Genomic DNA, 18237 nt, shown 5'->3' on the forward strand with positions numbered 1-18237 from the left:
AGACAAGCACCATCATTCTCCATTTTAGATGGACTGGCACCAAGATAAATAATTCAAACCAACAAATCAATTGATTTAACTTTTAATTAAAGGCTATTGAAATGTAATGTATTTAGAAAATAGCAACTTTTTGTTATTGTTCATTTACTAAGGATCAGGCATTGTATTAAATAGGTTACTGTGCTCTGTCCATGATCCCCTTTAATAATCCTCTGAATTAGTTGCTATTCTTGTTCTTTTGCAGATAAATTGGTAATAAATCTGCCAAAAGTTTTTGATTATTAAGAAACTGTATAAATATTTAAAACAAGACTTTATTCAAAACCACTTTACTGCACTACTCTTGATTAGTCTAGATTGGGAATCATGTAATTTTAGATATACCAGTTTCCACATAGTGACATCATTTTAAAATAGGAGGTGCTACTTTCTTTAGGATGGATTATTTGTGCTATTCATGGGAATGTATTTTCCTTATATTTTTGCTCAGAGCTAACCTGAATATAAATAATACTGTATGTATGAAAATATTGAAAAAAAGTGAAAATTCCTAATAGAATCTCAGAATGAAATGAGTTGTATGCATATTTTACATGTTCAATTTTTGTCTGTGGTTTTTATCCCCTTCATAGCTTGTATTTCAGTGTTTCAGAATAGGATCACAAAATTTATTTTTTATACTGTATCATATATATACAAAAAAATAATTGACTAGGAAGCACATGACTCACTTGTAATTTGAGATCACCACATTTCTGTTCCTAAAATTGTGTTGGGAATAGCTCCAGATACAATCAGGGTGCTTCTTTCTAGGCTGACCTAAGCAGCAGGTGAACTCACTGATTTTTGTAAGGCATAATTACAAAGTAATTTCAGTGGTTTTATGTGTGGATTCTTTAAATTTCTATTTTGTTCCCTGACTCTTAAAGCAAGTCATCTCTCTGACCTTAAGCCGAGGCAATCCTAATATTAAAAGAAAATATTTATTCCACATTTTCGAAATTTCCTTGAGGCAAGATGTTTCAAATATATCTTAAAACAAAATCTTCTTTCTCAGTATTATGTTAGAGGAAAATATTTTCCAATAGAATTAAAGGCTTTTTCAGGTACTCAGGGAAATGACACTGAGCGGAGGTTATGGAACCAGATGATTTGGAAGGAAATTCATGTCCCTAGTCCTATCTCTTTCTTCAGATTTGGGAATCCATTTTAAACTTTCCTAAGAGGCAAGCATCCAGTTTAGATTTGAAACCTACAGCATGTAAACACATGATTCAAAACATTTAGGGACGAATCTGATATGACATTTTTCCTTTTCATTAAGTCAGTTTCCGCATCCATGTAGATCCTCTCTGCCAGCTCATCCTATGTTTGCCTCTAGTGCTGCAAAGAGTGAGTCTTCTTCTTCTCCCATCAGACAGATTTTTAAATAGAATACTGCTCATACACCAACCTAGAAACAGACATGAGCACGGATATATCTATGTATGTATACGTGTATACACATGTGTATACGGGTATACATACATTTTTCCTGTAAAAATATACTACGCTCGGAGCGCTGCTCTAGAACTACAGTAGGTAACAAAACAGGCATAGTCTTAGCCCTCAGGAAGCATTTTGTGTTATCTGCAAACTAGGGAATGGGGAGCTGCAACGGTAAGTAAGTACCAAATGGACAATTAATGTAATTTCTAGAGACCAAGGGCTTCCCCTGTGGCTCAGCCGGTAAAGAATCCCCCTGCAATGCAGGAGACTGGGGTTCGTTCCCTGGGTTGGGAAGATCCTCTGGAGAAGGGAAAGGCTTCCAGTATTCTGGCCTAGAGAATTCCATGGACTGTATAGTCCATGGGGTCGCAAAGAATCAGACACAACTGAATGACTTTCACTTCACTTTCACTTCACTAGAGACCAAGAAATGGAGTCAAATAAGCATGCTAAGGTGAAGGAGGCTAACAGAAAATTGTTTCAATAGGTTTGCTGAAAAGCCTCTTTACGGTGCCATTATTTAAGTTGAAACTTTGTTTAGAGAAGGAACAAGCCATGAGGAAAGAGTTCAGATCAAGAAAATGGTGCAATTGAAGATTTTCAGTGGTTAGAGGAACTGCAATGAAGACAGTGGGGCTGGTTGTAGATGGCAACTGGGAAAGTGACTGAAGATACAGTTGTAAAGAAAGCAGGGCCTTGTGTACCATGATGAGAACTTTGTTCTTCAGTGCAAGTGTAAAACAGAGTTGTGATATCATCAATTTATATTAAAAAAGCAAACTACTCTTACTATTCTGTGGTGAATGGATTGGAAGACAAGTAGAAATAGGACCATCTGAATTTGTATCCAAATAATTGCTTGACCCTAATATAAGTTTTTTTTTCAATGAAGATGTGATTTAAGTTTGAAAAGCTCTATTTTAAATAGCATAATATAATTTTAAGCAAAACATTTTCAGAAAAAAGCTGATTTAGTCCTATTTTTTCTACCATAATACCTTTTGCAGTGGTATACAAGAAAGCATCACAGATATTCTCTGCCATTGCCTAAAAAATTACTCTGTTCAGAACTATGTTCTTATCAAAACCTTCTGAACCAATTATAGAATTAGTAAAGGGTTCATTCATTTATTTGTTTAATAAAATACACTATTAAGTAACTACTGTATAGATAAATGGAAATCAGTAAGGTAATAAATGTCTTCAAGGATGTTATAAAGCGGTGTGCTTGGTGTAAACACACACACACACACACCCGCCCCAGATACACACACACACAGAGCACACAATTTATCTATAAATTCAAATAGAATTAAATGCATACTCTTTGGGAATTTACCGAGATTTTAAAAGATTTTTGAAGTTTTAAAGTTCAGAATTGAACTTTAGAGGATGGGTAGGATTTCCAAATAAATTTCCTCAAGAGCTCAGAGTTTGGGGTCATAGGTTAGTCACTGTACTCTGAGGGGCAATATGAGTACTTGTTTGGAAGCAGGGGGAGTTAGTGGTGATTTTGAGGTGAGAGGAGTTCGTTAAGATTAGAACTGGGGACATGTGAAGGAATATAGCAGAAGGTGAGACTAGAATTATGCAGAAATCTTCAATGTTGTAATTAAAAGCTTTAACTTATTTTGCTGACAACAAAATAATTAGAAGGTTTTGAGGATAAAAATCACATTTTTTTTCAATTCATGATTTAGGAAGACAAGTGAAAGGCATATGACAGGTCTATGAGAAACAACCCATGGGGAGTTCCCTTTGAAAAGTGAAGAAAGACAGATGGTAGCATTTGTAATAGCAATAGAAATGTGAGAATTTAGACAGGAGACAGTGAAAGAATAGGATTGGCAGGGCTCAACAGTTGTCAAAATGGGCAGAATTAATTATGATGGACTGTTCCTCAAGGTGATAGCTCCAGATTAACTCCCCCTCTTCCAAACATTTCACATTTCATAACACCAATAACTTAGAAACTTATAACTCCAATTCTGATTTCTCAAAACATTGTCTCCAAGAAAAGATAAATGAAAACAATGCATATATCCCTCCAGTCAGGATTTTCCATAACCCTGTCTAAAGTGAGAGTACCACATCCTCTAGTTGAAAGCTAGATATTATCTCATCAACTCAATCAAGTTTTGAAACAGTAAAATTTATTTTAATTCCATGACTGAAAATCTTATAGATTTAAAATTTTGGGGGATTGATCATCAGATAATACAATTTAAGTTGGAGACATGATTAATAGCAACAAAACCAAGTTTAATGTTATAGAGTATAAATATGAATTTTTAAAAATAGAATTATCAGACATGCAACACCATCAAAATCAATACAAGGTATAAATGCAATAAATTCTATAAGATGAGAACTGTCACTGGGAAACAGAAAAAAGGGCTAATTTTGAGAGAAAAGCTAGGGATAGACTTCATTAAGAAATTGCATTTGACCAGGTCTTGAAAAATAGAGGTGTATTCTTTCTTGTAATAAGAAAGGACAGCTTAACCTAATTTTCACTTGAGGGATACCTCAAGTCCCACCTATAAAAATACTTGTTAGCTCCTGCTTATTTTATGGGCTTCCCTGGTGCCTCAGACAGTAAAGAATCCACCTGCGATGTGGGAGACCTGGGTTCGATCCCTGGGTTGGGAAGATCCCCTGGAGGAGGGGCATGGCTTATTTTATAGGTTTTTCTCTTTTGTGTGTTTTTGAACGATCGTCTTTGATAATGATTCTATGGCTTCACAATATAACTTTTAATCAGATAATGAAATGGGGAAGTAATGATCACATATCTAGTTTCTGTCAGCTGTGTTGAGTGTGTGTGCTCAAGTCCCTTCAGTCATGTCTGACTCTTTGTGACTGTATAGACTGTAGCCTGCAATGCCCCTCAGTCCACGGATTCTCCAGGCAAGAATACTGGAGTGGGTTGTCACTCCTTCTTCAGGGGATCTTCCTGAGCCAGCCATCAAACCCACGTTTCCTGCATCTCCTGCATTGGTGGTGAATTCTTTTACCCTTGAGCCAGCGGGGAGGACCCATTTTTGTCAGACAGGCGTCACTTATTTAAATTTTGTTTTTCTTATATTTTGTTTGATTAAAAATAACCTCAGGTAATGGATTGTATCACAAAAAATTCTGTTTTTCAAATAGTAATTCAATATAAAATATGTTAGGCTTCCCTCATAGCTCAGTAAGTAAAGAATCCACCTGCCATGCAAGAGAAAAGGATTTGCTCCCTGGGTCGGAGAAGGAAATGGCTACCCAATCCAGTGTTCTTGCCTAGAAAATCTTCATGGACTGAGGAGCCTGGCAGGCTACAGTTCATGGGGTCATAAGAATCAGACACGACTTAGCGACTAAACCACCACCACCAGGCTATCGAGAATTATCTTGTGTGTGTGTGTGTGTTTATGTGTATGTTTGCACACTCATATATGTGTGATTTGGGTTATGATTAACTGTTTAAAATTTCATGAAAGATATCAATAGAGATGAAAAAGTTTTCTACTTCTTTTACATAGTTGATTTATATAGTTGAAGTTAAGTAATTTTACCTAACTAGTACTGGATTAGAGCAAAATTCTGTTTATTCCTAATTTGTCCCAGTAATAAAGCCACTTCAACAGGCATGATACAAGCTAAGCATAATGCCATGTTTTTTTCTATGATTAGAATGTATTTTGACTTGCTAAAGTCACCAATCTAAATATATTTCCTCAGGTCTAAAAAGGAATATCAGCATAATTATAAACTGTTAAGAGAATTTAAAAAGAGTTTAATTGACATAAACAAGTAGATGGTGTGTTATATCCTTAGCTGTCCCCAGTCTGCTTGCTTTGATCACAGTAAGATTTTTAGTCATGAACACAGATTTGTCTGAAATTACCTCAGAAATTCTTTAAAATCCAGAACATGTGAGAGGCAAAGGTATTTAATAAGGGCACTTCCAAGGTTAGCAGCTTAGAAAAGCTTTGAAGCTTTATAAAGTTGTATATAAGATGACAGAATTAAACCCTACACTTTAATTAGTAACTCAGGAACTTTCACACGACCCCCAAGAATACAACACATGTGGAGGGTTTTAACCTTATTCATGAGGCAGTTGGAACATTAGCTCAAAACCCCTTCTCCCACTGTTATAGCTTACACAAAAGATTTGTTTTTAAAGGAAGATGCTTTTGTTTGAGATAGAAATTAAAGCTCAAACTCTCAAGGTCAGTCAACCTGCTGTTATTAAACTTATGTGCAGCTCAATCATCTTCTGTGGGTTTGGAGGGTAATGATAAGCAGCAATAAAGCATAGATAATTTGCATCACGAAGACAAATTAGACCTGGCCAAACAAACCCAGTAGGCCTGTGTCCTTTAGAACTAAGACAATCCAACTGCTTGTCTTAAAAAAAAAAAAAAAAAATTTATCTGGGCTTAAATAATGTCTGGAGCAGGTCATTAACTGTGCTATCATTCTCATGCCAGTCAATCTACTATTTAATCATATAATTGATTATATGTTTTATAAGTGGACATTTAAAAATAACAATGCCTCAAGAATTATTTCACAATCTTGGTATCAACACCAAAGGAAAAAAAAAAAGGAATCAATATTTGTCACTTACTGATAGGTTAATGAATAAACAAGTCTAGTAAGTATAATAGTAGGGGTTGTGGGTTTTCTGAAATGTGTCTGCTTGGACTGGCTTTACTTCATAATTTTTGTTTAATTTTTAATTGAAGGATGATTGCTTTACAGTGGTGTTGGGCCTTACAACAACAACAGGAATCAGTCACAACTATATGTGTGTGTGTGTGTCCCCTCCCATTTGCGCCTCCCCCATCCCCCATCCCAACCCACTGCACCAATCCTAACTTCTCTTAGTATTTCATAGCTACTTCCCCCTTTGGGCAGATAAGCATTTAGATAGGAGAAAAAATCAGGATGTAATCAATTTCTGTGGAGCTGTCAAACCTGAGGTAGCATCCCACTATACTGGCGGCTGATTGAAATAACACACATGCACTCTGGTTTTTGTCTTAGCTGGATGTATTGGACAGACTGGGAGGAAGATGAAATAGATGACAGCGTGGGAAGGATCGAGAAGGCCTGGATGGATGGCTTCAATCGGCAGATTTTTGTGACTTCAAAGATGCTGTGGCCAAACGGTTTAACTTTGGACTTTCACACCCACACGTTATACTGGTGTGATGCCTATTATGATCATATTGAGAAAGTGTTTTTGAATGGAACTCACAGGAAGGTAAAAGACAAATGCTGCTGTTTTAACCCACAGGCTTCTTTCGCAGAGCCCTGTTGTGTTGTGTTAAAAATACTTTCAAGTTTATTTTTACCCCTCTGAGGTAGCTGCCAGTAGTCTCTGTGGGGTGGCTGAAGGAGGCTGAGCATTAAGCAGTGCAGCTGGCACTTGCCTCCGGGAGACCGGGCCCAGCTCACTGTGGTATGCCAGGATTTGTGGGATTTCTAAAAGAATCTCTTAGGATATCAGAGCTGTTTGAAAATGGCATTTCTACAGTATTGATGTTTGTTAGGACAAACCAACTCAATTTGGTTCAAATATCTTCAAGTGTTTGGAGCTGAAATTTAACCTAAGTATTTTGACAAAGTTATTATAATTTACTTACTCAGATAAAGAACTTCATAACATTGGAATTGAAATACAAGAGTAGACTGAATTTCAAGCACATGGATGTGAATAAATATCAACATCTTCTTACCTCGTTTGGTAGAATCATTGCAAAATGATTTTGAAATAATTCTGTGAAATTGACGATGCCATTGACTATGTGAGAGAGGCAACATTGGAAAAATATCACCTCTATATTCTCTCCTATAGTCAGTCACCTCAGCACATATAGCCTTATGAATGGCTTCAATATTTAGTTAAACAGTAAGAAGATGGAATATGAGAAATTACCAAAATGTTTCCTTTAACAATATACTTTCTTCTTTTTTTTGAAAGGGTATTTGCACAATTGACCAAGCCTATCTACTAAAGATTCTGTTTGAGAAATGTAGTGCATTAATCTGTTAAGACTATTTCAATCCTTGGTTAACTCTAACAATGCTTTAAATAAGTAAATATTTAAATAAGTAAGTAAGACTGATTTGCATTTAACCTAATGTTACAGACTTAAGAAGTATTAAATCAATACATTCCATCCACTCCCGGTGTTATAAGACCATATTGTATCCCTTGGCTATTGTATGAGCAATATTGCAAGATACATAATGCCACTAATTACTCAGGTCAATTTCTATCCCAGAATATCTTATTGAAACGTCATAAGAAAAAGAGATAGGGAAGAGTATCAGCCAAAGTTCTTTTATTGTTTGTATTTCTTGACCATATGTATAATTTTGTGTATGAGAGAATTGAAATGGATGCAATGTAAATGGTCTCCTTCAAATAACATGTCCTAAAAACAGGAAAATATGCTCACATTGTGAAATTCACTTCTCAGATATACTGAGAGAAAATTTTTTAGTTAGATCATGGTTCTACTTATTTGAGTATTCTCTCTAAATATTCAGTTATGTTTCTAAAGGTCATTTCTGATTTTTCACAATGTGTTTATATTTTACAGATTGTTTACAGTGGGAAAGAGTTGAACCATCCTTTTGGACTGTCGCATCATGGGAATTACGTGTTCTGGACTGATTATATGAATGGTTCCATTTTTCAACTAGATTTGATAACTAATGAGGTAACATTACTGAGGCGTGAAAGACCACCCCTGTTTGGGCTTCAGATTTATGATCCACGAAAGCAACAAGGTATTAAAAACCATATAAAACTGCATCTGAGTTTTACATATAATAGTACTTCACAGAGGTTGCATAAAGATTTTGACAGTGTTGCTAAAGTTTTATGATAAAAGGTGTCTAGTCACTCCGAAGTCAATCAAATCTTAGCTTTTGTTACCATAAAAATATATTATTTATTGTTCAAAATATCCTGAGTGAGTAACTCTGGGAATTCTATTAGAGTGAAGTTCAAGGTTTTTTCCAGATACTTCCTTTTTCATGTCATTTCTACTGGGAAAGGCTGTTATTTAAAGTAAAAATCCTCAGTGTTTTCAGAGTCAGTATTGTGAGAAGTGGAAAAACTTTCAGTGTGGAAGCAACATTATGGGAAAATGTTAAAATATATATATGTATAATATAAGGATAATAGTATTTTTAAAAATATCTTAGTATATTATCTGATCAATTCATATACGTTTGAGGTATATTAAATTATTATAGATGTTATGAAAGTGAAATAATCTACTCTGATATTCATGTCTTATTAAATCAGATAAAATTTTTATATTTTTTAATCTGCATGAGTTATTAATATTTATTAGGCTATCCACAAACAGAATTACTCTGAATTTAGGTGACAGAGTAATGTTTAAACATATACATTACCATATGTAAAATAATAGCCAGTGGGAATTTGCTGTATGACTCAGGGTGTTGTCTTATTGAGAATATGTGTTCAGCCAGATTGATTATTTTTCATTAACTTAGGAGAAATAATCAATACTTTGAGTTTTCTATCCAGAGCAGACAATAGAATGTGGAAATGATGCCTGGTCAACATCTTTTTTGGTCAATAGACATTGAAATTAGATAACCTACTTTGAATCTAAATGTTTGCTACCTTTTTCTACATTGATTAAAGTGGTCAGATTATGAAACAAAATGCTCTCTGGTATTCAAATGCAAACATGTTATCATGTTACATTTTTCTTTTTGTGGGGTTTATCTTTGCATCTTTGAATGTTAAATATTAATAAATATTTAGAAACATAATAATCAGTGGCATATAAATTTTGATTAAATGCTCTTGACAGACTTTTTTGAAAGTAAACTTGTAATTGAGTATAAAACCAAGTCGTACATATCATTAATTCTTCGTGGAAGAAAATAAGCTGATCTTATATAGCTTTGTACCTTGTTTTTCTACAGTATATGACTATATATACTATGAGGTATTTAAAGAGAGGGTTATAAAATTGTTCCATATAGCTTATATAAAAGAAAAAAAAAGCTTATATTTATAGTATAGAGTATATTTATATATATTATTCATATATATGCCTATGAGTACATGCATAGAAATACATAGATGATAGCTAATATCACACACACACACAACCACAGTAATACCATGAAAAATATTTAGGAATGCTATCAATGCCATAACCAAACTCTTAGACTTGGTGTTAGAAAATTAGTAATCAGGAAAAACTCTTATCAAATTACTTGGTAATATGCCAGTTAATTTCAGAACGATAGATATATAGTCATACTAAACAGAAAGTTACATTTAGAAATTAATTTGTAAGTAATTTTTAGGGGCTTATGGTCAAAATGTTTTTATCATATCAAACTGTTTCTTCTTATTTAATTGAAAAGCTTTCTTTCGTTTTCATTTACATTAGCTATCTAGAACAATTTTATAACCCTCCCCTAAACTAATTCATAGTAAGTATAGGCAATGGCACCCCACTCCAGTACTCTTGCCTGGAAAATCCCATGGACGGAGGAGCCTGGAAGGCTGCAGTCCATGGGGTCGCTGAGGGTCGGACATGACTGAGCGACTTCACTTTCACTTTTCACTTTCATGCATTGGAGAGGGAAATGGCAACCCACTCCAGTGTTCTTGCCTGGAGAATCCCAGGGATGGGGGAGCCTGGCGGGCTGCCATCTATGGGGTTGCACAGAGTCGGACACGACTGAAGTGACTTAGCAGCAAACACTTTTTTAGCTTTTTATTATCTTGTTTCAGAAGTGCCCTTATATTTCCTGCATAGAGAATGACATCATTACATAAGGACAATATTCTTAAAAATGTTGATGAATAATTTCCCATATCAAATTAAAAGTCTTAGATCAGCTTCTATGATAAATATATGAAATTTGTTGTTGTTTAGTCATTAAGTCACATTTGATTATTTCTAACAGTTTAGACTGTAGGCCACCAAGCTCTTCTGTCCATGGAATTTTCCAGGCAAGAATACTGAAATAGGTTCCATTTCCTACTACAGGGGATTTTCCCAATCCAGAGACTGAACCCATGTCTCTTGCATCTTCTGCACTGACAGGCAGATTCTTTACCACCATGCCACCTGGGAAGCCCTACTATCTCCCAGCGTTTGCTCAAATTCATGGCCATTGATTGAGTCAGTGATGCTATCTAACTATCTCATCCTCTGCTGCTCCCTTCTCATGCCCTCAATCTTTCCCAGCATCAGAGACTTTTTCAATGAGTTGGCTCTGCACATCAGGTGGCCAAAGTATTGGAGCTTCAGCAACAGTCCTTCCAAAGAATATTCAGGGTTGATTTCCTTTAGGATTGATTGATTTGACCTCCTTGCAGTCCAAGGGAAGCTCAACAGTCTTCTCCAACATCAAAATTTGAAACCATCCATTCTTCAGCGCTCAGTCTTCTTTATGGTTCAGCTCTCACATCCATACATGACTACTGGAAAAAGTATAGCTTCGACTATCTTTACTTTCATGTCTACAAGTCACTGTCCAGAATGATTTTGGAGGCCAAGAAACTAAAATCTGTTACCACTTCCACTTTTTCCCCTTCTGTTTGCCATAAAGTTCAGTTTAGTTCAGTCATTCAGTCGTGTCTGACTCTTTGCGACCCCATGGACTGCAGCACACCAGGCTTCACCATCTATCACCCACTCCCAGAGTTTACCCAAATGCATGTCCATTGAATCGGTGATGCCATCCAACCATCTCATCCTCTGTCATCCCCTTCTCCTCCTGCCCTCAATCTTTCTCAGCATCAGGGTCTTTTCAAATGAGTCAGCTCTTTGCATCAGGTGGCCAAAGTATTGGAGTTTCAGCTTCAACATCAGTCCTTCCAATGAACAATTAGGACTGATCTCCTTTAGGATGGACTGGTTGGATCTCCTTGCAGTCCAAGGGACTCTCAAGAGTCTTCTCCAATATCACAGTTCAAAAGCATCAATTCTTTGGTGCTCAGCTTTCTTTATATTCCAACTCTCACATCCATACATGACCACTGGAAAAACCATAACCTTGACTAGATGGACCTTTGTTGGCAAAGTAATGTCTCTGCTTTTTAATATGCTATCTAGGTTAGATATAGCTTTCCTTCTAAGGAGTAAGCGTCTTTTAATTTCATGGCTTCAGTCACAGATGGGACCAGATGCCATGATTTAGTTTTTTGAATGTTGAGTTTTAAGCCAAATTGTTTACTCTCCTCTTTCACCCTCATCAAGAGGCTCATTAGTTCCTCTTCACTTTTTGCCGTTAGAAAGGTATCATTTGCCTGTCTAAGGTTGTTGATATTTCTCCCAGAAATCTTGATTCCAACTTGTGATTCATCTAGCTGGGCATTTTCTGTGAGGTACTGCTCTGAATATCAGTTAAATAGCAGCTGACAGTATATAACCTTGTCATACTCCTTTCTCAATTTTGAACCAGTCAATTATTCCATGTCTAGTTCTAACTGGTGCTTCTTGACTAAGAAGTTTCACATCCTAAAGGCACTAAAAATGAGTCCAGAATTGATATTCCCCTCTCTCTACTTCTGAAAGCCTGCTGGCTCTAGTAATTATCTGAGGAGTGGTCAATACTCTTCACCGTGACAAGGCTGTGTTCCATGATGGGGTTACGAAATTTACTAACATAATTATCTGTGATTATAACTACCAGTAAGTGGGCTAAATATTCTTATTTAAATCTCACAGAAGATATTTAATATAAGTCCTATTCATTTCTATTATACATATGAGAAATCCAAGAGTCTGGCAGATGTAGCCATTCTCCTCAGAAAACAGGGTTCAAATTCAAGTTTATCTGACCACAAAAGAGTTTTATGTGATTCATTTATGTAGCCATTTTAATTAATGAAAATTATATAGCTACTATATTTTTAGATATGGGAAAGGGACATGTTTTTTTTTTAATCATTGTAATTTTATCATTATTTTTTTATTCAATTAATTTTTTTTAATATAAAGAGTCCCTGGACTACATGTTTATAGAATTGAGGATTCAACAATCTTAGACTACAAAGCACTAGTATATCATATACAGCTTTAAAAATATATCTTTAGTCTGCCTTAAAATGCAAATTTTGTAGCAGAGATTATGTATATTCTTACTCACGTAGAAACAAGATACCTTATGTGTTATTTGATAGTTATGTCTGTCAAACATATCTGTCCACATACTTGTACCTTGTTTCTACACACACAAATAACTGTTACTGTCATTCAACTTGCTAACTAGAAGTTTCATTCATTCACTTACACAGTCTGTGGCCGACACTGTAAGGGGCAGAAGATTCCTACTTCTCCTAATTATTAGATTGAGGGAAAAAGGCAATGTTTTTGGTCCAGACAGACCTTACCTTAAACTTCATTTAGAAAACTATTCGTCATTCGTTTTCCTTGCGTATTTCATTTTATTGAAAGTACTTCCTAAATGACTTAATCTAGAATTTTAGTTTGTGGTTTTCAGTTATTTTTATGACCCTTATTGGTCTAATTTTATTTTGTCATATATAAACAGTTAGAGTATAAGAGCATAAATTTTAGATTAATATAAATTATTTCTATTCATTTGGAAAATGTATGAAAAAAGAAATAATATGCATATTAGTATTATTACCTGAAAATAAATAATAATTTGTGCTCTAAATGCATACTTTTATAATTATTATTTATATATTTTTTTCTAAATATTGGAGAAGTCATTTACTTCTTTAGATCGTCAGTAGTTTCATGCACAATGAGATGAAACCTATTTTTATAATTGTGTTATAAACTTAAATGAAAATGACAGTGTATGTAAGGTAACTAACCCTGGGAATGATGAATTATAGATATTCAAAATGAAAGCTATCAATATGTTAATGAACACTTTTATTGATATTTATGTGTAAAGATTTTTCTGCTCTTTGTAGTCAGTCATCTTTTCAAAAAATATTTCTATATGACTACTTTTGCAAGGTATTAACATTTCAGTACAGACTATTATATAAATTCTATCTGGAATATGTTTAAGTGATAAATTAAAAACAACATTGGGATATAACTAAAATAAAAACATTCTAAGCAGTTCTAATGAGATATGGAATTATTCAAATTAATTTAGATTTGGAATTTGTATCATGACTGTACAAATAGCAATTTCTCTCTTTTAATATACTGTACTCACAGAAAATGAATATACTTTAAATCTTGAATATAGTAATTTATTTCTAAATACTTAAATTTTATATTCAATGGCAATAGTAAGTATGAATCATGCTATTGAATTAAGGAGTATTGACTTTCAGCATATATTTTTGGTAGGAAAATATAGCCTAATATTGTTTTTAGTACTTTCTTCTTTTACTGCTGTAAATTATTCATATACTTCTTAAAATATTTTGAGTTAATTCTCATTTTCCAGATTCTTTATGTTACTAAAATATTCACTATGTAGTTTAATCCTGTACAAAATGTGCATAATATAGACAGAACACCTAACCATCCTATGAAGTATTATATGTTTATTCCATTGTCTTGGAATAAATATGACTAAATCTGGAAGTTGCTTAAAAATATCCTTTATTCCCTGTTGAAAAAAACCTGAACTGAACTTAATTTCCTTAGCTTTTAAAAATATATATAAATGTATACATATATATATTTAATTTTTATAAACATTGCAAATTAAATTTACTTGTCAGAATAATGAGAAAAAAATAATTATACACTTTAATTTTTTTTCTGATCTGAGGACACAATGATAGTCTATGGGAGTGAGTTAAATATTTATTGCATATAGCAATATTTCAAGTTTTTTAGCTCATTTATTAATGCTCTTCACATCTAACCCCTGAAGCCCAAAGTATAATGGCCTAGTCTGTCACTTTTGTCACATTTTTGGCACTTGAACTTTAACTGCCAATACAGTTTTAATCATCATATTATTGACTATATGTCTCCCAGTAATTAAAACTCTTAATTTTTAATGTTTGAGTAAAATATTCTGATGTAATTGAAATGTTATTTATTGATTCCTTGGAAAATACAAGGTGTATACGTAGTGTAAAATGATCCTGGCATTTACACTGCCAGTTGGGCTGCTGGTCTACACTTATGTATCTCAGAAAAGAGACTTTCTTCCTCACCTTTCCAACTTGTGGGAATGAATAGCGTCAAAATGATGACAACCTAAATTTTACTTTGATGTACATATTTATAGAACAGATTCTCCAGCCTCTTCAAAAATTTACCTCAGTTTTATCTGAGTCTCCAAGGGTGTCTCACAAATGCTCATAAATAACACCATTATGAATTTCCCTTCGAGTCTGCTTTACTGATAGCAATCAGATGTCTCTTCAGTGCCTCGGCTGTTTCCTCCCTGGGACAACACTTTACCCTTGTGTATTGTACATTCTCCCGATGCCAGTGAGGCTGCTCATTTTTAAGCCTTCACAGCCAGCCTGCATTCCTTGTTTCCTCAATGCACTGACATGCCAGTGTACTCTTTGCAAAAGGGGAAGGAAAGTCCCTCCCACCTCCCCAGTGTTTGCCTTTTGTTTGGTGTTGGTTGCTCAGTTGTGTCCGACTCTTTTTGACCTCATGGATTGTAGGCTACCAGGCTTCCCTCTTCATGGGATTTCCCAGGCAAGAATACTGGAGTGGATTGCCATTCCCTTTCTCCAGGGGATCTTCCCAACCCAGGGACTGAACCTGGGTCTTCTTCATTGCAGGTGATTCTTTACCATCTGAGCCCCCAGGGAAACCCTTTCTGTTTATTTGGAATTCAAAGCACATCCATAATGCCTGTCTATAGACTACTTTCTGAAGAACTCAAACTTGCATATACAAGGCCTCTTCTAGGAATCTATCCTGGACAGACACCATTTAGTCCACTCTGTCTTTTTCTCTTCTGTTGCCTGTCTGCACACAGACCCCTATATCTTCCAAGCAACATGTAAATTCCTTTTATGTACCAGTGCATCATATATTTTCAAGCCTTTTTAGATTTCATTTATGACTCAACAGGAATCCTGATTACTTGAATGTGTCCATGGTATGTATGTGTGTACATTTGTATGCCTGCAAAACATCTCCTAAAAAGAACATGAACCCAAACTGGCTAACTTTGCACAGAATCAAGAGTTCTCTGACGTACTTTCTTCACTCTTCTTGCAGGTGACAATATGTGCCGAGTCAATAACGGAGGCTGTAGTACACTGTGCTTGGCCATCCCAGGAGGCCGAGTATGTGCCTGTGCTGATAATCAACTTTTAGATGAAAATGGGACCAATTGCATATGTAAGTGTCTTTTCATGTTACACTCATGGTTTCTTTGTGTCTTTTTGGCAAAAAATAGCAGATAAAACCAAAGGAATTAAAATCAAACTTGGAAAGAGAAATTCAGAAATAACTCAGGTATAATTCTTTTTAGACTATGAATAATTGAAGGAATTAGTGTCTAATATGCAAATGAATAATGATAATGCAGTTTAGCTGAGTATCCTGGCACTGCAGCATCTGTCTTGTGCTGTGCTGTGCTTTGCTCAGTTGCTCAGTTGTATCTGACTCTTTGCAACCTCATGGACTGCAGCCCACCAGGCTCTTCTGTTCATGGGGATTCTCCAGGCAAGAATACTGGAGTGGGTTGCCATGCCCTCCTCCAGGAATCAGACCAGGGTCTCCTGTATTGCAGGCGGATTCTCTACCAGCTGAGCTACCAGGGAAGCATCTAGCTTAGTAAAATTTAAAAATAATTATATGCCACAGAAGAAGATATTTCTTGAAATTGTTAGGGAACCTCACCAACAGTAACTGTAACTGCATATAAATGAAAAATCTATCTATAATGTCATTATTGAACAATAAACTACTAGGGCATTTCAATGTGTATCATCCAGTATAAGAATCCAACAACTATTACCTATGATTATTATCAGTAATAGTAATAACTTCTATGATACATAGTTATAAGGATCCACATCAAAATGCCCCAGTAGTTTATTGTTCAATAATGGCATTATGAATAGATATAGCTTTAGAAATCCACATTTTTATTTAAAAGAAATAAGATGTTGCAGGTTAGTTGAAATCTTCTTTATTATACTTGCTAGTTAATGACCAAACAAAATTTGTCTTCAAAATTCTAGAAATGTTCTTTATAACTAGAGAATATTTTGATCTAATGTACTTCAGAATACAAATATTAATTTACCCATGGGCAAGGTTTTTTTCCCCCGTTATTAATAGAATTTTAAAAATTGCCTGTATATGACACTGCCTGTAGGAAATAGTTCTCTAAGGTGTACTGCCTTTGATTCATCAGATGGTATCCCTCCATTTGTTCAGTGATATTATTTACTAATTTCCGTTTGGTTGTTGTTTGCTTATATCAGAAGAGAAGATATCTACCAAGACCTATAGTTTGGGAACAGACAGGTATTAAATATTGCTCTGAACAGCAGAAAGTCTGTCCAGTTGCCTGGTAGATTAAATCGTATCTTAGTTATTGGGATAAATGGTATGATTCATGTGTATATTTCTCACTTTGATTTCTAGCATAGATCCTTTTAAGATTATTCTTCTGGTACAAAATGAGATTCTTTGCTACTCTAGCTGGATGACTTTGCCATTAGAACAGATGAAATGCACACACACAGAGGCACATACATACAAAGATAGTAACCTTTGTGAACCTTCACTAGGTCCGTTCCTGCCTTTGCTCTATCCTGAGAATTCCTCTCAAAGATGAAAAGTAGCACTGCGCTGTCTCCTTTTTATGGTCGCCACAGACCTTACTGTCAGTACTGGAGGAACAAAGGGAGTTTCATTCTGCCTAAAGATAGATAAGCTTGTTCAATTTCAAGTGGAATAACTTAGGCTCCTCATTGAATATTAAATCTCATCTTCGTGGTCTTGCAGAAAAGTCAAAATTCAGTAAAGATAGTGTCAATAAAATGATCCAGAGGCTGATTTCTCAGTAACTTAAGAGTTTATATTTTTCATCTTTGTTTTCATCGTGGGTAATTGGAAGGAAAGGGTATACATCAGGTACTAATAACTAGATGACTTTTTAAGCTTTACATTTTCTAATTAGCTCTTTAATGTTAATTGTGTAAATTATAATATTATGTATTATTTGCTTCCCTATTTCCTTTATTCTTACGCCCCATTAAAAATTACAGATTCCTTATGTGTTGGCATATCTATACCTATATTGATATTGATATATGAAAGATTTAATCACTGGGTTATCTCCATATAAATAAAAATTAGGTGACTTTTGCTTGTAAGGAAATACTATGCATAATGTTGGTAATTTAGCTGCTGTTAAGAGATTTGATATGATAGTTTATATGTGACTATACATATGGTGAAAGTTAAAGGAGATTTCTGTGAGACTATTGGTGTATTTTAATATTTATAATTCATGGATGAGGTAACCCCAATTCAATTAAAGGGGATAGAATTAGTATTTTTATCTAGAGATGTTACACTAAACAATGTTAAATGATAAAAGCAGGTGAGTATTTATTTGAGAATTTGTTATTGCATTGGAAGTTTAAAATTTTACTAGATTTTTCAAATGCATGAAACTTATCTAGATTCTTTTCTAATGTAATGGAAAATTAAGAGAACTATTACAGTAACTTATTTATTGCAAAAAACTTAAAGTGTGTTTATATAAATTATTCCAGTTTCTATTCATTTAGTAGCAAAATTT

The 18237-nt window shown here is 34.6% G+C and overlaps 1 protein-coding gene across 1 annotated transcript in view; it reads left to right on the top strand.

Annotated features, from left to right (window-relative positions):
• The window catches only part of LRP1B (LDL receptor related protein 1B), a 1834206-nt gene that overhangs the window by 903334 nt on the left and 912635 nt on the right, over window positions 1–18237 (top strand). Inside the window, exons 13-15 of the mRNA XM_052653145.1 lie at window positions 6526–6745; window positions 8091–8280; window positions 15693–15815. Of these exons, the coding sequence (XP_052509105.1) occupies window positions 6526–6745; window positions 8091–8280; window positions 15693–15815 (533 nt within the window). The remainder of the gene's footprint in view (window positions 1–6525; window positions 6746–8090; window positions 8281–15692; window positions 15816–18237) is intronic.

This window comes from Budorcas taxicolor, chromosome 2 (genome assembly GCF_023091745.1).
Source record: "Budorcas taxicolor isolate Tak-1 chromosome 2, Takin1.1, whole genome shotgun sequence".
Classification (NCBI taxonomy): domain Eukaryota; kingdom Metazoa; phylum Chordata; class Mammalia; order Artiodactyla; family Bovidae; genus Budorcas; species Budorcas taxicolor.